General features: G+C 38.1%; 1 protein-coding gene across 2 annotated transcripts in view; it reads right to left on the reverse strand.

Annotated features, from left to right (window-relative positions):
* The window catches only part of LOC116267505 (protein FORGETTER 1), a 73743-nt gene that overhangs the window by 11040 nt on the left and 38162 nt on the right, over positions 1-24541 (reverse strand). For both annotated transcript variants that reach the window (XM_031649255.2, XM_031649257.2), the window contains 11 exons: positions 20363-20458; positions 20192-20279; positions 19981-20101; positions 19316-19427; positions 19100-19223; positions 18948-19025; positions 17230-17348; positions 9769-9828; positions 9570-9672; positions 5625-5753; positions 3703-3814 (listed from right to left, as the gene is read on the reverse strand). In XM_031649255.2, coding sequence (XP_031505115.1) covers positions 3703-3814; positions 5625-5753; positions 9570-9672; positions 9769-9828; positions 17230-17348; positions 18948-19025; positions 19100-19223; positions 19316-19427; positions 19981-20101; positions 20192-20279; positions 20363-20458 — 1142 coding nt within the window. The remainder of the gene's footprint in view (positions 1-3702; positions 3815-5624; positions 5754-9569; positions 9673-9768; positions 9829-17229; positions 17349-18947; positions 19026-19099; positions 19224-19315; positions 19428-19980; positions 20102-20191; positions 20280-20362; positions 20459-24541) is intronic.

Genomic DNA, 24541 nt, shown 5'->3' on the forward strand with positions numbered 1-24541 from the left:
AATCCAATGCAAAAGTCACTTTCCTTCCTGTTCTTGTCAAAAATACGTTTCACATGATTTTGTGCCCGGGTCAGGTTTTGTTTGAGAAGGCTAAGGATCTCATCCCTTTCTCTCAAAGTTCTCCCCACTTCAGGTTCTGTGGTTGGTCCCTCTGCATAGACAACAAGTTCCATTGCTGGGTACCCCATACATGACTTCAAATGGGGAAAAATGGTGTCATAGGACCCCACTCCCCATGAAAAGTTATTGACTCCGAGTGTGAAGTCCCTCACTAGCAAAGGATCTAAGGTAGTTTTCCAAAGTTCGGTTTATAGCCTCGCTGTACCCATCAGGTTTGGGGTGGTAGGAGGTACTGAAATTGAGTTTGATTCCCAATAGTTTAGAATATTCCCTCCAAAAGTTGCCAAGGAAAATGGTGTCTCTATCACAGGTGACAGTCTTCAGTACCCCATGAAGTTTCTCAACATAAGTATGGAAGCCTTCTACTACAAAAGCCACAGTATATGGTTTGGGTAATGGACTAAAATGGGCATATTTGGTAAGTCGGTCTAGCACCACCATAACTGTTGTCTTTCCATTTGATTCAGGAAGTGTTTCAATGAAATCCATGTTGATATCTTTCTAGAGATCAGTCAAAATAGGTAAGAAGGGATCAGTAGGAATAGATAAGGGGGCCATATGAAGAAGGGGTTTCACAGCTTCATATTTCTACTTTTGACATTCAGGACATTCCTTCACAAATCGCTTCACTGACTATTTTTATCTGTCCCCAAGTAAAATTTTGTTTGAGTCTCACCAAGGTTTTGCGGACCCCTTCATGGTCAGCCATAGGAGTAGAATGGTGATGATGGAGTAAGTTTGGTATGTGGCTGGTCCTTGGGTAGGAGGATTCTGTTTTTTTAGTAAATGATATGATTTTTCAGGGTACAGTTAGGCACAGAATCTGGTTGTGCTTCCAAGCTTTCCTTGATGGCCTTTAGTTTTGGGTCAAGGAACAGGTCAATGGTAATACAGTTCAACAGGTCTGAAGACAGGGTGGACAGATTAAGGTAAAAGCTTTCCCGCAAATGTGATAGAGCATCAGCAGCTTTATTCTCAAGTCTCTTTTCATAGTGTACTTTTAAGTCATACCCCAGTAATCTAGCTAACCACTGCTGCTGACTTGCAGTTGTAATCCTCTGTTGTAGTAAGTACTTCAAGCGTCTATAGTCAGTCCTGATGATAAACTTCCAACCCAACAAATAAGGCCTCTATTTTTCTATTGTTGTTACCATGGCTAACATTTCTTTGTCATAAACTGATAATGCTTTAGCTTTGGCAGACAACATTCACTCATAACTATTGGGTGACCCCTTTGAGACAATAATACCCCTATACTAGTGCCACAAGCATCAGTTTCAATTTCGAATGTCTTAGAAAAGTCTGGAAGAGCTAGAATAGGGGATTCAGTCATAGCATGTTTAAGTAAATTGAAGGATTGAAAATAGCTTTTCCGGACCAATGAAATGCCCATTTTTGTAACAAACTAGTCAATGGGACTGCAATGTATCCATACCCCTGAACAAGCCTCATGTAGTAACCACATAGACCTAGGAACCCTCTTACCAATCTGGGATCCTTTGGGAGAGGCCAGTTAACCATGGCTTCTATTTTTTTTTTTGGGGGGGGGTCTGCTTGTACTCCCTCACAACTGACAATATGGCCTACGTAGGAGATTTCAGTTTGCCCAAAAACTACATTTAGACTCTTGGCAAATGGGCGATGTTTTTGTAGTACTTACAGGACTACTCTCAAGTGATTGACATGGACTTCAATGATTTTACTGTAGACCAAAATATCATCAAAAAATACTAGCAAATTCCTCAGGTGCACCTGAAAGATGTCATTCATGCATCTCTGAAAGGTCGTTGGGAAATTGGTTAGACCAAAGGGCATTACCATTCATATTGTCCATCATGGGTTTTGATGGCTGTGCTTTCTATGTTCGTATCTGTCATCCAAACTTGGTGATATCCTCAATGGAGGTCTATTTTGTTCTAGTATGTGGCCCCATAAAGTTCATCCAATAGTTCACCTATCACAGGGACAGGATGTTTGTCCTTCACGGTATCTTATTTAATGCTCTATAATCAACACAAAATTTCCAGGTTCCGTCTTTTTTTTTTTTTACTAGCAGCACAGGGAAAGAAAAGGGACTGGTACCCAGCCTTATAATTCTTGACTGCATCATTTCCTTTATAAGCATACATGTATGGTCTAACACTAACCAGTTTGGATCCTTCAACAAGCTCAATCCGGTGGCCCTAGGTCCTCTTGGGTGGTAAACCTTTAGGCTCAACAAAAATCCCTTCAAATTCCAGCAGCAATTCCAACTCAGGTGGGGCAAGAGTTAGGGCAGGTTCACTGTTGGGCAAGGAGAAGAGGATATTAGCTGGTTGATGAGTTTGTAGGCTTTTAAGGGCCTCCCTGGGCTCAATGAAAGTAGGGTTCTGAGGGATTTGAGTGTAACAGTGCCACCTTCCTTAGGAAAGCTCATAAGCCTCATATGCATTCCAATGAAATCCTATACTACTCCTCCCGAAGTTTTTAACCATTGTATACCCAAAACAACATCTATCCCACCAATGGGTAAGAGGTATAAGTCCACTGAAAATGTGACTCCTTGTACATTATCTCAACATCTGAACAGTGAACACATGGGACCTTAACTGGCTTCCATCTCCTATGGTTACATCAAAGGCGGGCGGGTGCTTCCTGTTCCACATTTGATAGGTCGGGTCTCTCCAGCCTGCAAAATCCCTAGTTCCATAACTTAATATCTATAGTTGTCCATTTTTATTGTGTTGCACCTTAATTTTCGCACTACCGTTCAATTGAGGTCGGTCAAAAGTTCAAACGATCCCCTTGCTGAGTCATTGCTGTCGGACCTTCCCCAAGACCACCTAAGAGTTGGGTCAACCCAAATCAGTGAGTCCATAGCTGAGTGTTGAGATTCCTGGGTGCAGTTCTATCAGTTGGTATTAGAGCGTGCTCAGCATTACAACAAGATGCCTCCAAGACAGCAACCTCAGGAGGAGCAGCTGGAGAAAATTCAAGAGATGTTGGAGCAGATCCAGTATGATGTGAACACCATGCACTAATGTATGGAATGCATTCAGCAAATATAGATGAAGTTAGGTCCCTAACTACCACTGTATCTGCCATTGATGCCCGAATTAACACCAACATAACCACTATAGATGGCCGGTTTAAAGATACAATGGCCTGTCTTGAGAAACCCTCTAATGAAAATGATGGTACTAATTCAACTGATGGTCATACCTCATCATCTAGACCTGAAAGTGCTGAAAATAGAAGATCTCACCACCACTCCAATGGTCCCATTGTTACACCACCATATGAAGGGTTCTACCAAGGAAACACAAGTCGAGGACCAACCAATACTAATGGCCGATCCCCTTGCTGAGTCATTCCTTTCAGACCTTCCCCAAGACCACCTAACTGTTGGGTTAAGCCAAACCAGTGAGTCCATAGCTGAGTGTTGAGATTCCTGGGTGGGGTTCTATCACTAGGTGACAAGTGTGCCAACAGGAGATAACATTGCTTCTGCCTTTTAAAACCACAGGTTTATGTACGGTTATAACCAGCATATTTGCCAACAGGAGCAAACGTACTAATGAAATTTTTGGACGAAAATATCACCTTGTAGCACTGAAGTAACTGCTGCATTTGGAATCAAGAGCCCGACCACACGCTGCCTCTCTTCAGTAGTCTCTACACGCACTACACGTAGACGTGTATGTCTCTGATGAACCTGTTGAGATAACACATGAAAGAATCAGCTAACTTAGATGGGTTTCATACTTTGATCAAGAACAAGAATGAATTTTATATCCCAAGAGCTGTTTTTTCTGCTCGAACATGATTTAATTGGTAACAACTGGCATCTGTCATGATTTCTAGAAAAGACTGAAATTGCTTGTAAAAATAAAGACTGCTACAACAAACTCACAATAGTCTCAAAAGCCATGCGAAAAATCTATTATTAAAAGAATCACAAATTTCTGAAATAATAGTGAATCATGAATTTGCAATAGTAAATGACATGACACCTCATATGTGTTTGCTCTGAATTACAATACCACTAACCAGGCAGTTTTTCAATTTTTAACTACTGAGGTGACAAAAGGAGCCTTTCTCATAAGAAAAAAGCAAAAGCTTCCATATCCTACCTGCTGTTTTATACTCGTTCATACTATTGGAGCATCAGAGTAGTTGTAATCTGAAATTAGCAGCTATAATCTAAAACATCATCTGGAATTCCTTGCAGGCAAAGTCACAAAAACCAAGTGACATGAAGAACCAAGTCACAGTGAGAGAATTAACTTGGTCTGGCTTCCATTTCTTACATAATGAATATCTCATTGTGAGACTTGGTTGACGAACTTTATGCTAGCGACATATTGCTTTCTAATATTACCTGATCTACAGTGCCAAACTCAAATCCTCGTTAGAGCTGGCGCACCAACAAGGAAGCTATTAATCTATAAAACCCTGATTTGGATCTAATCCTACAACACATTACAATTTGCAACCACATAATTAAATAGATTTAAGTTGCACGACCTTAAGGGGGCATTTAACCACTGTGGCTTTGAAGTCCATGGATCTAATGGGAATCTGAGGTAATAAGCTTTTGCTGATGTGGCAAAAGATCCATGGTTTATCAAACTAAGGATCCTAGGTTATTATTTTACTTCTTTGCATTGGAAAAATGTCGGATTGAAGAACGGAGGGGGAGGGTCTGATCTTAAATTCATGGTTCTCAAATCCTGAGTATTTCAAATCTGACACTATCAAACACCCCCTAAATCTGATTGAGACATCATACTAAATTAATATATAAAAAATTTTAAAATTATTAAACAAGCTCTCTACTAAATTTGTTATAAAAACATCGATAAAGATTCAAAATAGTTTCAAAACTTTAAAACAAACAAGAAAATGGAATATAATGGCTTAAAGACTTAAAGTACATGCAAAGAAAGTACATGAAGCATTTCTCCTCATTGCCATTATCAAGTATTTGCCTCTAAAGAAAATATTAATATTCTCTCATTTGTACAAGAGGAACTCCTCCGACGGACTCAGTGAAGAACCTTGCACTACTTCCAACATGACTTTAGTGAAGCCACAGGACTGCTGGTTTAGTCTATTACCCACACCAGTGATGCAAAGGCTTCATATAAGGGCAAGGATGCTGAAATGGGATTTCTTAGATGAGATACATGCGAAGATGTTACTCAACAAATAGTGGAAAGCCAAGGGGAAAAAAATAATTCAAACAGTGTTACTTATTATAGCAAATCTTGGACAGAAAACAACACAGTTGTTGACTCCAAGATGGCCAGTTATGCCAGCACAGTCATCATCAAGACATGTCAAGGAGTAGTAGTCTCAGTGTGTCACTCTACTATGAACAAAAAGAAATCACGCAGATGCTTCAGTTGGTAGATAACTACAGGTCACTTGAAATGCAAAAATCTGCTTAAGGTTCCATAAATTCAGAAAGAAATCAGTTTACATAATATGCACAGACAAGTTGGTCATGATGATACAAGTACCTGTTTAGTAAGAGCTTTCTCGATAGTTCCCCACACAGGAAGAATAAGGCCTCCCAAGACACTAACTTCTTGCAGTCTCCTTCCAACAGTACAGAAACGCCCATGCTTACATTTAGGTCCATGCATGCACTGTGATGTGAAATAGTAAGCAGAGCACTTTTTGAAAACCAAAAGGCTGAAACTATGACTTGTCATGCTATCAAACACTTCAACCATAATATGCCCAAGGAAAAGGCATGAAGATCATATCAGCATTAAAAGTGACTAGTTAAAGAAAAAGATGGTGCTACCAAAGTGCACTATGTCACATAGGTGCAGGGTGAGGGTGAGGGTGCAGGTGTGGGTGCAGGTGCAGTGAGAGTCGATAATATGAATATATATAATTTGTTATATAATTAATTAACTATTTAACATTATATAGATATATTTTTACTGGTAATTTTTTTTAAAAAAAAATTAGATGATACAGGGGGTGTCCAATGACATCCCAAGGATGACAAGTTGTCGTCCCTTTCTGAAAGGATGCTATCACCAGCATCAACTCGGTCAACTTGAGTCCATGCTACATCAGTCACACGAAGTACCTGTGCATCTTATAACTACTTCACAAGCCTGCCACACACTAGCTCCCTCTCGTTCGCTCCTGCCGCGCTCTAGCCCCCCTTACCACCTGCCACTGCACCCTGTCTCGATAATCGACTCATTGCTTTCCCATAAATGCATATCTAGGTTTCTTTGAGTTAGGCATTACATCCTGGATAATCTCTATTCTCTTTTCCTTCTGCTCTCCATGTTAGTCATGGGTCTTCGTCCAGCCTCCCTCATTTTTCCATTAGGAGGTAACTTGGATGTGATGCTTGTAGAGTTTTTTCTAGGATATAAGTTCTTATTTTTGCATTGAAAGATCTTAGAGAAAATTTATCTTTTCCTTTTTTTTTAGCTTTTGTTTCTGATATATATGTTGCCTTTTCTGCCTACAAGTTAGGGTTCTAATCAAAGGTCGATGTTTTTTTAGCTACTATATATCCATTGGATAGTTTGTCAGGGTTCCCAGTATGTGTAGAGTCTCCTTATTTTCATCTTGGCTCAGAATAAGGAAGCATACTTTCCTTCTTTTTTTCAACATCATTATTTGGTTGAAGCTTTTGATGTTAAGATGGCGGGGCATGTCATCTTATTCTGTAAAAACTTCCTGCCCTAATGTCAGTGCACTCAGCAGCAGTTTCAAATTAATATGGTCGCAACCAATGCCTCAAGCTCGAGTTCAAACTCTACTCCTGTTTATAAAGTCTGGTCGTGTAACAATTGCCGTTCGGGGGAGGTTGGGCTGGATCAGGGTTCAAACGCGGACCCGAATCCCACCCATGTGAAGAATGCATGAAATCAATGTGAATGTTAAGTGTGTTAATTGTAGTCATTGTGTGGTCCCTACATGTCATGGAATATGTGAAGAGCTATTATGACAAGTTATGATATGATAATGATATGTTTCATTATATGTTAGACTCTAGATTTGAGCCTTACCTTAGAGGATTAGGGATTTATTTGGTTTGTTGTCATACAGCAAAGGTTAAGCCTTCTGTTGTTTACCTTTCTAGGTTTTGGCAGACCGAGGGCAGCAGACTGATCAAATGGCTCCACTCACATCCTGTTGAGGAGAGTTTGCATTAATAGTCATATCGGTGCGTCAGTTTTGTCTCATTGATGTCTTGTTTTTGTTAGACATTGATATTGTGGTTTTGTGGCATTTTTGTCATGTGTCATTGAGAAATATGAAGTGATTTTGTATAACCTGAATTTGCTACATAATGGAATGTTTGCCCCATTGTCATTTTGATGTGCATAGCTCATTTTTAACTGTTGTGTCATCGCACCTCGACGTTTTACATTTTTAGAGAAAAAAGAATGGGGGCGAAAGGGTCTCAAGTTGTCAAATTTTTCAAGTGATTGAGCATGAACTATAAAGCTGAAGTTGATCTCCCGATACAATCTCAAGCTGAACATTATATTAGTCGATCCCAACCCAAGCAAAACTCAGCTCATGTACAGCCTTAGGTAGCATGGCTATTGTGTGATCGATTGTGTGCACCAAGTTGCATACGGTGCATGAAAATGCTTCATTTATGGTATTGTTCATATAAAATGACGCTCCACAATCATTTCTCATTGTTGTGTCAATCTTATACAGTGGAATATTCAGCAGAAGCAAGATAGACATTTCAAAATCTGCAGGGAGGATAAGATACCAGAACAAAATTTCAAAACCAGAAAGCTACAAATAAGCCTTTTAATCATATAGCTTTAAATCAAATTGTAACATTTCAGCATTAATGGTGACATTTTCAGCATTTCAGAAATAGCCCGAAGGGTTCTCTTCAAAGGATTTGATTTGCATACTAGTTTTTCAACCTATACATTTTACCCAATTTTCAAACTCAAGAATAGCCTCTGACAGTGAAAGTGGTTGTAGTTATGCCACATAAAATGTTGTGCAGAATTTGAGAAAGCAGCTGTTGAGATGCACAAGTGAAAATATGTATCCTATCATCGACATTAATCTGTCACAAATATCAAAAAAAGGCATAAATGTTAGAAATTAAGGACTAGACATCATGTAAGTATACATATACATATTTCATATGTACTGTCATACATCTAGTTTCATGTATGATTTGTATATATAAATATATATATGTATGCATAGGTACTTTTGTAGTTTATTTTATTTTTATGTACCTTTTTTATTTCTTTTTCTCTTTTTCTGTTTTTACCTTTTTTTATTGTAAAAAGGGAAAGTAGCTGTTGGACCAGCTTCCAACGGCTAGATTTCTAGCCGTTGGAGCTGGCCCAACAGCCAACTCCTCCCTTCTTTCCTCCTTTCTTTGCCTTATAAATAAGGGACTGTTGTCCCTTGTTTTGGTTAAGGCTTTTAGGCCTCTCTTGTGTATTCTTCTCTTGAGAATAATATATTTGGTATCTTCTCCTCGAGTTTGAGGTTTGGTTTTGTATTACCTATTGAAGTTGTTGGGATCTTCAAGAGTGTATCTCTTGAAGCATTTGCATTCTCAAGATTGGGCCTGATTTACAATAAATACATTAAATATGACTCAGCTGAAAAGAGCATCAATAAAACACATTTTTTTAAAGGCACCAGAAATAAAATTAAAAAGGCAAAAGAAATGCATTTTTTGCATTTTTTGTGTTTTTTTACTGCACATGAGAATTTTTTTTTTATGTGTTCAGCAAGACCATTAATTTCTATATTCTAAATCTGATTTGTTGTTTTGATAGCATCTGCTATCAAAGGTGCATGTAGTAATGGAGATTAATCAGTAACAGATGTAATAAAGAAGAGAGAGAGATGGTTAACCAGAAAATTAGGTGCAATAAAAAGGAGAAAAAGAGAGAGAGAGAGAGCCCAGCTTCTCCTCAAATAACAAAACCCTAATCCCATCGTATTAGCTCCGTCACTAACTCAGTCTTTATATCATACGGTTGAGCAAATTGGGTCTAGTATGGGACCAACAAAATTTATTACATCATAATCCTACACATGGCTATTATTTACTTTTAATCTACTACATCTCACCCACATTCTAACATGTTTATCTAGAGATTTTTCAATCTCTTCTTGTTAATTTTTTTATGTATTTTACTTTTACCTAATTTTTTTAGGATTTTTTTAATTTTTTAATTTTTAAAATATTTTCTGAGATTTTTTCCAAAATATATAATTTTGCCATATTATACCCAAGAAAAAATCTCGTTGTATAATACCCGTAAACGATATATGTGACAATGCATCAATGACATGACTCACAAGAAATGATTAAGAAATAATCTTTTGAATTCATTAAGAAAATCTAATAATGAATTACTGAAAAAGTCTTTGTCCAAAAGCATAGAGATTAGAGACGAATTACTCTGCACCATACAAGAACTAACCTGCTTAGAAGATACTTCATATTCTTCCTGCCAACCCTTCTGAGCTTTCTCCAGCGAAGACACTTTTCTATACTTACTTTGAAGCTCTTCTAAAGGCATCTCCCTTCATCATCAATGGATTTAAACAAAAGTGAAAAACAAATATGTTAACCTAAGGGAACCTGGAAACTTCAAGCACAAAATAAGGAGCTACTTATACCTTAGAGCTTCTCCAACAGCAGGACGAAATACTTTCAACATACCCGAACCAGCACTAGAGCTAAAAAGTATACATTCAAATAGAAATGTGAGTCAAATAACAGAAACCAGCATATGAACTTCCTCCAGTAAAAAGACACCCATTAATTATTAAAATATTCATGCAAGAGGAAAGTTACTGTAATGCTATAAAACTACGATCTGAAGAGGCCATCTTTTTTGGAGTTTTTTCCTTTTCTTTGGCAAAAGAGGAGCAGCTACGAAACCTATGAGTTCACAGTCAATGTTTTAGGATATTTCAGGAACATACATTACATTGTAAACTGAAGTCTCTTTTTATTATCATATTTATGATTATTAGAATCCTATATTTATGTAGAAGCAGACCATGATAAAGAAATTATTATGGTCACTCTTAAAATTGGTGTTCAGATAGATCAAACCACTTAAGGGCGACGTAATACAGACTCGCCTAAAAGAGCGCTGCACCTGTGACGACATGTTGCAGGTACAGGTGGCGCTCCATTGTGGTGAAAAAATGGCCAACTTGAGTTCAATGTGATCAGGTAAACTGACTCAATTTATTTTGTTTAAGACCAGTGCACACTCGGCTGGTGATGACCAAGCAGTGGTCAACTGGAATTGGTTATGCCCCAGCTTATTTCTGTCCAGATTTTAGACAGTCAATGTTGAGTTGTCGACTGAGTCAACAATCCACCTTTTCTTCTGTTTACTGAATTTAAAAAAGGATAGGACAAATTGCCCCAGCTTATTTCTGTCCAGATTTTAGACAGTCAATGTTGAGTTGTCGACTGAGTCAACAATCCACCTTTTCTTCTGTTTACTGAATTTAGAAAAAGGATAGGACAAATTGACCTCCCCGCTTTCTTCCTGTCTAAGTGCTCTTTTCCACTCACAGTTCCCTCTCCAATGACTGGTGAGATTTCTGGCAGCCCGGAACCGTCACTCTTTCTCTCTCATGTCAGATATTGTCTTCATGATTATATGTGCACTGTTGTTCTCCTTTTCTTTACTGCTTAATGTTGTTCTCTTTTTCTTTAGTTTTCTACAACCCTCTTTAACTGATAGTATCCCTCTTTCATCAGCAACTGCTCTTTCACGTAGAACTGTACACAATTGCTATCTTTGTATGAGAAATACAGGCATGACCTTGGGAAACAGATAAATTGTTTGCAAAATTGCATAAAGGTAAAATTGTTTGTCTGTAGGCTGAAGTACGAATTATATTGCAACCAAGGTGGTGATGCCTATGAAGTGTTGCTTTTTAAAGCTTGCAATTCAAACAAATGCCTTAGTAGATTATAGGCTTCAAGTTTTAACATCTGTGAAACCAGAAATTAAATCAGACCACAAAAGCATCCCTTTTCAGAACAAAAAATAGACAGCCACCATATACCTATATTACAGTCACAGTGAACAGTACAACCAGCGTTTTTCCCTTGTCTGGTTTCCCATTGCAAAAATTATAACTCGCTTATATTTTCTAACATATGAAATTCTTCAAAATACAAAAATATGCCTCCATTTTGACTAATCTTGGATCAAACGGGGCTGCTGAAGCCAGGGAAAGAGACTAGTTTTCACTGCTTCACATGCATATATATGTATTGATCTTCCTAACACTTTTTTCTTCTTTGTTAGATTTATAAAGGAAGACATTTTTTTTTAAAACAATGTTATGCAAATGTCACATTGAGGCTTTATGTTCCTCTTTTTTTCTTAATCAGATTAGCAATTTTAATTTTTAATTTAGACTTCTCGAGTTTTATGATTTATAAACTAGAATTAAAGATTTAACAATGGTACTTAGGAAATTAGAAGATTTTGCATGCTCCTTGACATTGGAAAGCATTGCTATTCAATTCAAAACCTGCTCTTTTTATTATATGCAACCTTTCAATTTTAATTGTTGCACTTCACTAATGATGTTACAGACTTTTATTTATGTTTGTATCATGTTGTGGAATTGTTGCACTTCACAAAAAACGCCGTTTTTTTTAAAAAAAACGGCGTATTTAACGCCAAAAACACTTCTGCCGTATAATACCCGTATTATTCCCGTTTTAAAAAAAAACGTCAAAAAACAAAAAAACTCATATAATACCCGTATAATACCCTCATTATACGTTTTTTTTTTCGTTTTTTGCCGTTTTTTATTAATTATTATTTTTTATAATTTTTAAGATGTATTAAATGTTTAATTTTTTTAAAACCGAACTTTTCCCGTTTTATTCCCGAGATATAAAACTTTGCCGTATTATACCCGTTTTTTTCCTCGCCGTTTAATACCCGTATACGTTTTTTGTGACAATGGAACTTTGATGGGTTAGCATTATTGTGCATTTTCATTTTTCATGTATAAGTAGATAGTCAAATGATTTTCATTGACAAATGCTTCAGTTTGCATTGTTAATTTTAATATTTCATATTGCATGTTACTACTTTCTTTTTTCTCCTTCAAACAGGGAGAGGAGGTGGAAAGGGGTCGATCTTATTGTACCTAGTGCATTTGACAACATAACTAAGTACTAGTCATTTTAGTCCAAGTGGTCTCAAAAAAAAGAGAAAAGAATATATAAACAAAATAACTAAATTGCAAAAAACAATAAAAGGTATATGATATCACTATAAATCAAGTAAAAGGCATAGTTTACCCACTACACATACAATCACACAATGGTGAACAAAACTATAAGTGTTTAATGCTACTTCAGAACTATATAAATTACACCTAATAAATTTTAAAAGGGAAAAAAAAAACTTCGACATTTTCTTCATGGATGGAAAGGAAAAGGAAAAAGAAACAAAAGCCAATAGCATGGCTGTGTCCTGCATAGGCATTCAGTTGCTTCATTGATTAGAAATTTGATTACACAGGTTAACAGTTAACTAGTTCGTTTCCATCATCTAGCAAACATCTAATATACAGCTTATGCATTTTACTAGGTTGATAGCAGCTATCTCATGTGAATTGTTTGTTTGCCAAGTAATACCAAGTCTAATATGTGTCAAGGATGATATTGTTTTTGTTCAACACATAACAGATTTCAACGGGTCCACAGATGATAGGAATTTAAGCATTAGCTTCACAAAAATTTACTGCTGACTTGTGGAGAATGAGAAGGAATCATTAGCCCCATCCAAAACAATAGTATAAGCTGAAGATCGTTTTGTATAGTTATTATGCGGAATGGAACAGTTTTCGTAAGTTGAGCTCTACATATTTTTAACAATCACAGTGCAATTTTGACAACTTAAAATTTTAAAGTTTATATAAGGTTGAAACATCTGCAGCTCATTGTTTCCATGTCTATCAAGTCATAAACATTTACAACTTAGTGCTGATATGTCTCTTCCAATTTTCCAAACACTATATGCTTATGAATTATAATACTGCACTTAGTTTAAAGGTTTGCATGCATCAAATTAAGTGTTTCCCTTTTGCATTTTACAATTACAGGCTGGGCACATGAAAAACAGCTTCAAAGATATGGGGGTTAGTCTCTTAAGTATTTATTCATTCATTTTCTGTAGTTGAACATAAGGTAAATATATTGCATTTCTTTTGACAAATATGCAAAAAATGCATATTTTCTTCTTCAAAATTCTTATTTTTCACACAGGAAATTTCTACCTCATATGGCATTATGATCACAGAACTAGTCAAAAAGAAATGAATTCTTTCAATACAATTATGACAGTATGACATTCAAACAATAAAATTTGTGGGAAAGTGATGATGCCTGATTAGATGTAAAAAATCGCTACCACACCCGCCTCTCTCTCTCTCTCTCTCTCTCTCTCTCTCTCTCTCTCTCTCTCTCTCTCTCTGTGTGTGTGTGTGTGCGGGCGCGTGCGCATACCAGTTCTCAAACCCTGGAGTTTCCATTATACCATCATTAGGTAGCAGTAGAATGCCAGGTGAGAAAGATAAAAGAAAATTGGTGGCCACCACTTCATTGCAAAAACAGAGAAAGAAGAAGCCTTTTGTAACACTCGTTTTCTTGGCAGGTCGGGTTGGAGCGGGTCCAGACCCGGACCCACACCTTACCCGCGTGAGAGCCCGACACGAGGGCTCTTCTCCCTCGTTTTCCTTAGCGTCTCCCTCTCCTTCCTCTTCTTCCTCTCCGTCTCTTCCTTTCAACGAACACAGCACAGATAAGAAGGAGGCGGAAGAGATGGCAGCAGTGGAGAAGGTGAAGGGCGACGGCGGTGGTGGCGCGTAGGTAAGCCACCGGTTCCCCTCTCTTCTTTCTTCTCCTCCTCCCTCTCCCACTGTTTTGCCGTCTCCCCTCTCTGCCACATGGCCTCCTCTTGCGCAGCCTCTCCCCTTCCGTTTTTTGTTGTTTCTCTCCCTCTCCTCCTCTGTTCAAGCTCTCACTCCAACACTCTCTCGTCCTCTCTGCTGCACACTCTCCCTTTTTCCCCCGTCAGTTTTTCTGCTGTTTTTTACTGTTTTGGGGCTGTTGGTTTCGATTTCAGTTGGGAACACATCATTTTCCCCTCATACCAGTGAAGTGAAAGCATTGGTGGTGGAGGCAGCGATCAATCGTTGACGTTGGAACTCAATCGAACTCTTGAAGTAGCTACCGGGAGCACTACGACAGTTGGAATTCTAAGATTGGGGTGAGAAATGCCTAATCGAGCTTAGATTGTTCTAATTTTCTGTTGGAGTACGTATAATTATTGTTTGAGCATGCTAGAAGGTAGAATTGATGATTTGGGATGCATGTTAGCGACTTTGCTTTTTGGGGAGAGTGTATGATTATGTTGGAGAAGGTTGATTCATGTCTATAATGATCATTTAAGTATGATGGGTTAATTTTTGAAGCAATAGGGAAGCATGGTAGAGATTTGATGTGGGTGAGAAGATTTAGAATCGTTTTGATGAGCATGTGGCACAAGCTTTTGTCAACGGGCGTATTGCGGTGTTAGTTGGAGAAGAACATGTAAATTGGGTATATTTGTGGGGAAAGCGCTTTAACTATAGAAAGCATTTAAGAATGTGTTAAGGATGGATTGATCAAAGCATTGGGTTTTGACGTTTGGTGGCAACGGCAGGAAGTTGGAAAGTGACCTATTAGAGGGCTTGTAGGTTGACACTACCCGTCGACACCTTCTTGAGGCGATGACATGTGCTTCAATGATTTTGTTTTATATTTGTTTGGATCGATAAGCTAATTAGTAGAAATCTTATCTTTTGTTTATGTCTGCAGGTACACCGGGCACGTCCCGTCGACCTTGACTACCAGATTCGAAGCTCGAGGCATTTTGAAGAGTTTTGTGAGCGCGCCACAGGTATGGCGGCATTCCAGGCAAATCCCTGCCTGGGCAATTGTGTGAATGTGTGTTCCTAGGATCGTGGGATCCTAGGATTGTGATGTGATTGATAGATTGTTTTGTGAATGAATGTATGTATGCATGCACATGATTTGATATATGATATGAATTGTTTTGAAAGGCTATTAGTAGTTTGTTTTGAAAATGTGACGCATTTGCATGTGCATGCTAGAATTGATAACTGTTTAGGACAGATGAGGTGGGTTATCGAGTCGAGTGTCTCCTCGACCCCAATTATGCATTAGAAAGCATCCTAGAATGATAATTGTCTAGGACAGATACGAGCCAATCACGGATCGAGACTACTCTCTGTGGTTTGGCTAAGTTTTGAAAGGTGTGACTGATGTGTGTGATTGTGAATGATTTGTCATGTGACAAGTTTTGTTTTGGAAAGCTATTAGAAGCTTGTTTTGAAAATTGTTACGCATTTGCATGTGCATGTTAGAATTGATAACTGCTTAAGACAGATGAGGTGGGGTATCGAGTTGAGTGTCTTCTCGACCCAGATTGTGCATTAGAGGGCATCATAGAATGATAATTGCATAGGACAACTACAAGCCATCACGAATCGAGACTACTCTCCGGGATTTGGCCAAGTTTTGAAAGATCTGATTGATGTGTTTGATAAGATGTGAATGTTGTGATTTGTTGCATATGTATTGCCGTGGGCAATAATGCAATTGGTTGAAATTGGAGGGTAGTTGTACCCGTATTGTATGACGGCTAGCTATGACTGTTAATGTTATGTGTAGACCTCGTGTGGAGGCAATTGGAGGTGTGGATGCACTCGTGAAGTGTACCAACCTCATGAGCTAGCCAGTCATTTTGTGAATGTGCAATTATAATGATAATAATGAAAGAATAAGAGATGAGAGGCCAGTGGGATATGGCTATGTGTTTGGGAGACGTCCCGCTTTCGCCACTGGTCTCGCCTGTTCGAAGCGCAGTCGGTGCAAGGCTCCAGGGTACTGTTGTGCGATGTGCTTGGAGCGTTGGGCTCCCGCCTTCCCAACCTGGGTGTCCTAGGAAAGGCTGAGTATCTCTCCTTGGAATTCACACATCCATGGATGAGTGCTCTACCGCTGCAACGGATGAATGGATCCATACTGTTCTGGGCCACCACGGGGGTTGTCTCTCGGCTATGAGCCGCCCACGGTGTGCACGTGCCTGTGTTTGCACCTACAAGAACTATCATTTCACTAAAGGTAATGAAAATGAATGTATGTGAATGAAATGTGTGTGAACGAGTGTATGTGATTGATGGGCATGTTAATGCTATGACTGAAATGGAATGTTTAAGCATGTCTTGCATGTGATTGAGATTGTGTTACTGTGGCCCTTGAGTGGCCTTTTCATGTTGTGGTCTATGTTAGGGGTTTTCTTGGCAAATGATGTGTCTATGCCCTGACACGACATGACGATAGATTGTTTTTATGATTGTTCTCAGTTTTGAGCCCTACCTAAGAGGGTTTGGGATTTTCTGCCTTGTTGTCATACTGCGAAGGCTAAGCCTTCAGTTGTTTCTTTTTCAGGTTTTGGCGGACCCGGGGAAACAGGTTGATCAGATGGCTTCACTCACATCCTACAGGGGAGGTTTTGGGTTTTTGGTAGTGCCGGCGCGTCATGGTTTGGTCTTTTTGATGTCTTATTTTTGTTAGGCATCAAAGTTGTGGTTTGGAGCATTTTTGTCATACACATAGATGTGATTTTGTATGAATTGAAATTGCTATATAAATGAAAGTTTGCCCTATGGTTTCAAATGACATAGCTCTCTCTTTTTTTGAATTGTTGTGTAGTCGCACCTCAATGCTTTATGTTTAGAAAAAAAAAATTTTGTTTGAGGGTCAAAAGGTTGGGGTGTGACACCTTTTGACAGCATAATTCTTGCAATCTCGTCTATCCTCATCATAACACATACCAGACGCACTTGTTATGATAATGTCAACAATACGTAACTACAGCAAGAAATTTCAGCGATTTAATTTTCTCACAAAGAGGCATCACTGCTTCATCAACAGAATCTACATATAAAGACAGCATCAAGCTAAAACATAGGGCACTTACATCTACAAAATTATGAAACAGCAGAAAAGACAATTACCATTCAAATGCTAACAGAAAATGTCTTTTACCCATCCATTCTCTCCTTGACTCATAGAACCCACCACTGCTACAGGGAAGACCACTTTCCTGATTTTGATCAAGCAACTTATTGGCACCCTAAGAAGCAAACAATAAAGGAAACTATATAAGCCGTGGTGTAAGTGTAACATAAAACCTCAATGATAGATCCACGTAGGAATGTATACAGAACATCATAGCAGAAGCCTAGCATAAATTATCAGATAACCAGTTGGATGCTGCCACATTGGATAAAGCAGATATCCTGCTTTCGCATGCATATAAAGGGCAAAGGATCCATTCCTCTACAAAGACGGCTCAAGGCAGCTCCTACCAGCCAACTGAAGTTGAAGCAAGGCTCGTCTAGTTAAATTGCCAAGCTGAAGCCTGCCCTTGGATCATTAACCTAGGCAAGTCCTAGAATGATCAGTAAAATAAACCAAGCAAGCCTCCAATTCACTACCAAGCACTTATGTGATGCAGGTGATATTGCACCTAGGTGCATGCCTACTATGAACTAGGTCCAACTAGTCCAGCCTGCACCTGGTCCATGGAAGTCCAAGAGTCTCTCAGTGGGGCTCTTAAAATCTTATTTAATAAAGAATAAAAGGCTGCTGGAGACTGTTGCAGTGCACGTTTTCTAAATCAGGACTAGATCGTATCTTTCTTTGACTAATTATTATGTTCTGATCTGTGCCTCACTGCCTTCCTTTCTTGTTAGCGTATTTTGTTCTGGTCTGGTCGACCTTCATAAATTATGAACCTTAAATTTCTGTGCGCTTTTGTGCTCTCTCTTGATATCTATATTCTGTAATCACGTAAAACAATTTATATTGTAATGAATTTTGTGTTTTACGTTATATTCTGTTTCAACTTACAAAGTTATAAATTATAACTTTGCATTTTGTCTTCACTATACAAGTACAATATATCATATAATATAACATTGACTGTTATGGACTGTTGTCATATTATATAAGTATATAACTTAATACAAGGTAATTAATAGCTTCGTTATTGTAATTGTCACCTAAGTGCACCTAGGACTTTCATAACATAAGACCCAAAATGTTTAACAGTCTCATATGCACATGGAAACATACATGTGTATATGGCATATGTGTATGTGTATCAACGTGCATATCAGTTTCAGCCGAACATGCATGCCTGCGTATCATGGTCAAAAGGGAACTATCTAAAAATTTTGCCAAGTGACCAAAATTTCCCACAACTTTTTCATGTAATGACAAATGTCTTTTACACATTTATCATTAAAAAGCTGTTCCCCACTTGTTTATTGTACTTCTAAAAGGAAGCAATTATTACCAATCTTATGTTTTTCTTTTCTCAATTGTTTTTCATTTATTAACTAAACTCAAATTATTTTTCTTTTACTGTCTAAGCCAAACATTTTATCATGGTATTAAGATTTTTTTGAACAAATGCAATATATGTACCTCTTCCCTAAGATATATCTGGCGTTGATCATTTTTCAAGAAACTTCCATATACTGCTCTTAGCTGTTCATTAAATAATGTATTCCCCTTTTAAAATATCAAACAAAGTAATCATCTTATTCTAGTACCATTTAGGCACACAAACCCAAAACACTAGTGGCTAGTAATTGACCTGGAGAGCAAAATCAATCGACCTCAGACAAATAGTAGAAACAGATTATTACAAAGGAAGTCCACCAACCTCCCAAGTAATTCCTCGGTCAATAGTGAAGGTGAAAAGCACTGTTGAAGCACCAGAGGTAGGGTCCATGTAAACAGTCTAAAAAAGAACCAAGAAATGTTCAGGTAATACCAAGACAACCACAACAGAGAACTTCAATTGTGAGATCTGACCTTCGGAGGTTCCTTTAGTTCAATGTGATTCCCTTTAATATCAACAATTCCGGAGTCAAACTGTCCTTCTTTGCGGGCATCATGTACTAGAATGTCCAGGATTGAGACAAAAAACTCAAAAAGCCTAAAATTGAAAGGAAAATTGGAACTGTCATGAGACAAATTAATAATATTGCAGTATTTCATATATCTTAGTATTTAGTAAGAATGCACAACCTATTCTGAATGTCAGGAGGCAGCCCTAGGAGTCGGTTAAGGAAACGTCCCACATCATTCATGTCAGACTCTACAATGCGACCAGTAATTTTGCCACTATCCTTACCACTACCTGCAGAAAACAATGAAAATGACTTTACAAAATCAAAAGCAAAAACAAGTGGTCTCCTAAGTTAACCTTTTTGGGAAAACAACAAACAGGAAGAGGAGAGGTTTTATCAGAGTCCTTATCCCACTATGTCACATGGGTGTGGACAACCTGTGGACAAAGGTGCAAGGCATACTGAGAAAACTTCCGTGCAGGTTCATATATATATATATATATATATATATATATATAAAAGAAAAAAGATTTTTAAACAAATAAATGCATATATTCATTTAAATGCATATATTCATTGATATTCATAAAATATAAATTATTAAACAAAAATTACCAAAATACACAAAGCAATTACAAAATAAGAGTCGCTGTGGCCTATACTTGAAATGTGTCCAGCTGTGCTGACAAGGATGCGGCACCCTTCCATGCTTGTCCATGTGACATAGTTAGCGCAAGTACAGACAAACACAAAAATATACTATGTCCAAGCTCCAACCCAAAGACAATTTTGTGCATCAAAAAAACTCAATTGGAAACATTTCACAAATATATTTCCATGTACCAAGAGCAGAGTCTCTGATGATGCCCACTGATACAAGAGCAGCTTTTGCTTTCATGAGGTATTCACGGATGGAATCTGGCTTTTCCGGAGAACATCCTGGAGGCATCACTGGCAGATCACTCTACAATATAATCCAGTCAAGTTTTCAGCAAAATAGTCAACAAATGCCAGATGAAAACCATGCTACAACATAGACAAAAGAAACCTAAACCTGCTCCATTACTGCTTTGTATAACATAATAAGGGACTTCTTCCCATAATTACTGTCATAATTATATGCACTCAAAGATGGCCCTGCCCTGCATCACATGAAGTCAGATGGTCAGTTTCAGAGTAACATGAAATCTATTTTAGGGAACAGATACAAAAGACTGCAACCTACCTACGATCACCCTGTGTTAGGGCCCCAAGTGTCTCAAGTCTTTTTGCAACAATAGATGCAAATCGCCGTTCACCACCAAGATTCGTGAAAAGAAGCCTGCACTCATACATACTCAAGAATGAGGAACTTTATGCAGATCCAGTTCCCAATCAGCAAATGTAAGAACAAAGCTATATTGAAGCATCCATATTGAAATTACTAGACAAGAGGTCAATTTTAACATGTGAAACTCATCAACTCAGAAGACATTACATACCACTAGCTTCCTAGATAAATAGAAAACTTGGCCTTCCCTATAAGGTCACAAGGAACGATTGTATGATAAGGGGCCTTAGATAAAAGAGCAATAGCATCCATGTGGCAGCTCACTTATTGCACCACAGGATAAAATATTAATTAGATGTTAATAAACTGTTTAACAACACTATATTTTTACCAGAAGGAAACAAATGGTAGATGACTGAGTTGGTATCATTTTTTCTTCTCCTATAAGAATAATAGATGATACTTAAAATTGTCTCAGGGATTCAGACTTGTCAGTTGTACCATAAAGTATCTAAAATAAACAAGCAGGAAGAAGGATAATAAATAAACATGCCAAGGAAACAGAAATTTGGCTACACAAAATCCACCAATCTTTTCTAAAAAACTATTCAGTATGTGACAAAAAATTACTACAAAAGAAGCTATATTATCACTAGAACTTTCAACTGACAAACAATGTTTTATTAGAGGTCCACTCCCCAGTGCTTGAAGTGCAATCCTCAAATGCAAGGAGCACCCAAAGGGTCCTAAAGCACTTAGGTGAGTGAGTTGGGCAAGAGTGTTTGCTTATGCACACCTTATATTTGAGGTATGACACAACCCTTCTATGGAAAGAAAGCCTTACTCGGTTTAAAAAAACAAAAAGACTTAAACCCTCTCTTGTTCCCTGCCTTGTACACACACCTCACCCCCTTCTCTGTTTGCCATCTCCTCTCCCCCCCACCCCCAAAAAAAAAAAAAAAAAATCACACAAATGTATATGATTTTCATTTTTCCATTTGCATATTGGCTTTATTTTTCCTCAGACGCCAGTTTGGCAGTTCACCAAGCATTGATCTAGTTAGCCATTGATTAGCTTGGCACTTCACCAAGCATTGATCTAGTTAGCTATTGATTAGCTTGCAAACACTAGAATCCCATCTGGTAAGTGTTAAATATCTTTAACTGTCTCTAGAGTCTTTCTGCAATATTAGGAAGTTAGAGTGTGTGTTTTTAAAGATTATCTTATTTTATTTGGACTGATATTGTAATTTTTGTTATCGCCAGCCTTAATCTCATTTAACTTTGAGATTAGGGTAAAGTTAATCAAAAGTTTTTACGCTCTCCTTCTCTGGTCGTAACATGGTATTAGAGCGGAGGTTTCTGTAACGCCAGCAGCCAAGTAAGTTTTCCGGCGACCCTCTTTTTTTTCGACAACTCCCTTTCTTATGCCTCTCTGTCTTCTTCTTTTTAATCCACCAGCAACAAGGCGGTAAGGGAATAGGACCAGGTCGTGCTGTGTGAAGGAGGACCTAATCACACCTATGTGGAAAGTGTGATCAGATCCTCAAGAGGATCATGTGGAGCAGAGTCGATCTGCTGATCGTGGGTATGAAAGTCGTTCGTGGATGCTGTCTGGAGTAGTTTTCGTGGAGCAGCCTATGTTGTGAACTGTGGAGGAGTATAACAGTCATCAGGTGCTCAATTGATAGTAGTATGTAGACTGGCTGTTGAGAAAACTGAAGTTGGAAGTAACAGCAGTCATTGGCTGTCATTTTTTTCTTTTTTTTACTGTTCAGAATTGTGAAGGTGACGTGATTTGTGTGTTCCTCTTTGTTGCCTAGTTTGTGGTATTCTTGTGGTTTTCTTGGGCAGTTGAGGTATTTACTCCTATATTTGACCATTGTTTGCGTCTTATACACACAAATATTGCACATCGGAAATTTTTTTTGGTTGGAAAGTTTACTATGGCTGATGGTAGTAAATCCGAAGGTTCTAATGAATACAAGATGGCTAGAAACTCCTCTTAGGGAACCACGATCAAGCTGAACGGTTCAAATTATGGAATCTGGTCTGGTGTTCATGATGGTTGCGGCAGACCATAGGAAGAAGTATGTTTTTGAACTTCGGCAGTTATGTCCTCAGATTTCTTCTACAACCTCTATCGAGTGTGAAGCTTGTCAATTTGGCAAGCATAGTTGTTACATCTTTTCCTTCAAGTCAAATTTAGTCTAGCCAAAATCTGTTTGATTTAGTTCATGTTTATGTATGGGGACCTAGTCAGGTTCTGAGTCGATTGTCGTCTCATTATTATCTGTCCATTGTTGATGATTTTTCTCGAGTCTCTTGGGTTTTTTTGATGAAAGACAGATCTAAAGCTTCTTGTATCTTGAAATCTTTCATATTGGAAATAAAAACTCAATTTAATTCTTGTGTCAAGGTTGTTAGCACTGACAATGCTCTCGAGTTTAAATCTACTTTTCTACTTAATTCTACAAATCCCATGGTATTGTGCCACAATTTACATGTCCTCACACATCTCAACAAAATTGTGTAGTTGAAAGAAAACATCAACATTTGTTAGATGTAGTCTGCACTATCATGATTCATTCTCATATGTCTGCCAAATTTTGGGGAGATGCAATCTTAACTGCATGTTACCTAATAAATAGAATGTCATCCTCTTCAATAGACAACAAAATACCAATTCAAATCTTTTACCCAAATAAGGCCTTGTTCTCTTTACCTCCACGTGTATTTGGATGCATATGTTTTGTACATCAACTTGGATCAAATCGAGATAAATTAGTTGCACAAGCAACTAAATGTGTATTTGTGAGATACTCTCGAAATCAAAAAAGGTATCGATGTTTATATCATATATCTAATCGAGAGTTTGTCAATGCTGATGTAACCTTCCACGAGTCTTCTCCATTCTTTCTTGAAAGCCCTTCACATCCACAGTCTGAGACAATGTTGTAAAAAGCGTATCATAAGCCGTATCGGTCTGGCTTTAAGATACGCTGTATCATAAAATATCGTAACGTATCGTAACCGTATTGTTTTTTTTAATAAATCAGAAAAAATAGAAAAAAAATCAAAAAATTCATAAAAAATCAGTAAGAAACAAGAATAATATGTTTTTCATAAAAAACACATAGATTTATAAGTCATAAGGTCCATAAGTCTATGAGATACCATCTCCAAAAACAAGTTTTAGATGTTATGTATTACATCATGTAGAAATATGCAATGGGAGAGAGGAAAAAGAAGAGGCACACGATATACGTGGAAAACCTCAAGAAGAGGTGAAAAACCACGGAGAAGCTCTAACCTAGGGGCCAAACCGCAACCCTAGGAGAGAGAAAATATATTCCACTTAATCAACAACACAACACAAAGTGGGATTATAAAGGGGGAACCCGCCTAGGGTACCGAGCCACCCTCGGTTCCCGTGCCCATGGAACCGGGTCCATATCCAGACCCGGTTCCCTTACACAAGATATTCTAACACTCCCCCTCAAGCTTGGCATACATGTCAAACATGCCAAGCTTGCTCACATTTTTCTCAAACTGAGATGTACATAAGGATTTGGTTAAAACATCTGCAATCTGATCTTCAGACTTCATATAAGGCAGGATCAACTCCTTAGAATCAATGTGTTCCCGTATGAAGTGGCGATCAATCTCCACGTGTTTGGTTCTGTCATGCAGGACGGGATTATTTGCAAGGTTAATCGCAGATTTGTTGTCGCAGTACATCTTCATCTTCTCTTCCATTTCAATTCCAATATCTGCTAGAAGGATCTTCAACCATAGCATTTCTGTAACTCACATAGCAACTGCCCTTTATTCAGCCTCGGCACTGGATCTAGAACAAACTTCCTGCCTTTTACTTCTCCAAACAACCAGGTTACCCCCTAGAAAGATGCAGTACCCTGTAGTAGACCTCCTCGTATCAGTGCACCCTGCCCAATCTGCGTCAGAGTATCCTTCAATATTAAGTTGGTCTTGCTGAGTATACAGTAATCCCTTCCCTGGGTCATTCTTCAAATACCCCAACACTCTTTCTGCACTCTTCCAGTGACAATCAGTAGGAGCATGCATAAACTGACTCAACACATTCACAGCATAGGTGATATCAGGGCGAGTGAG

The sequence above is a fragment of the Nymphaea colorata genome, chromosome 14, assembly GCF_008831285.2.
Source record: "Nymphaea colorata isolate Beijing-Zhang1983 chromosome 14, ASM883128v2, whole genome shotgun sequence".
Taxonomy (NCBI): domain Eukaryota; kingdom Viridiplantae; phylum Streptophyta; class Magnoliopsida; order Nymphaeales; family Nymphaeaceae; genus Nymphaea; species Nymphaea colorata.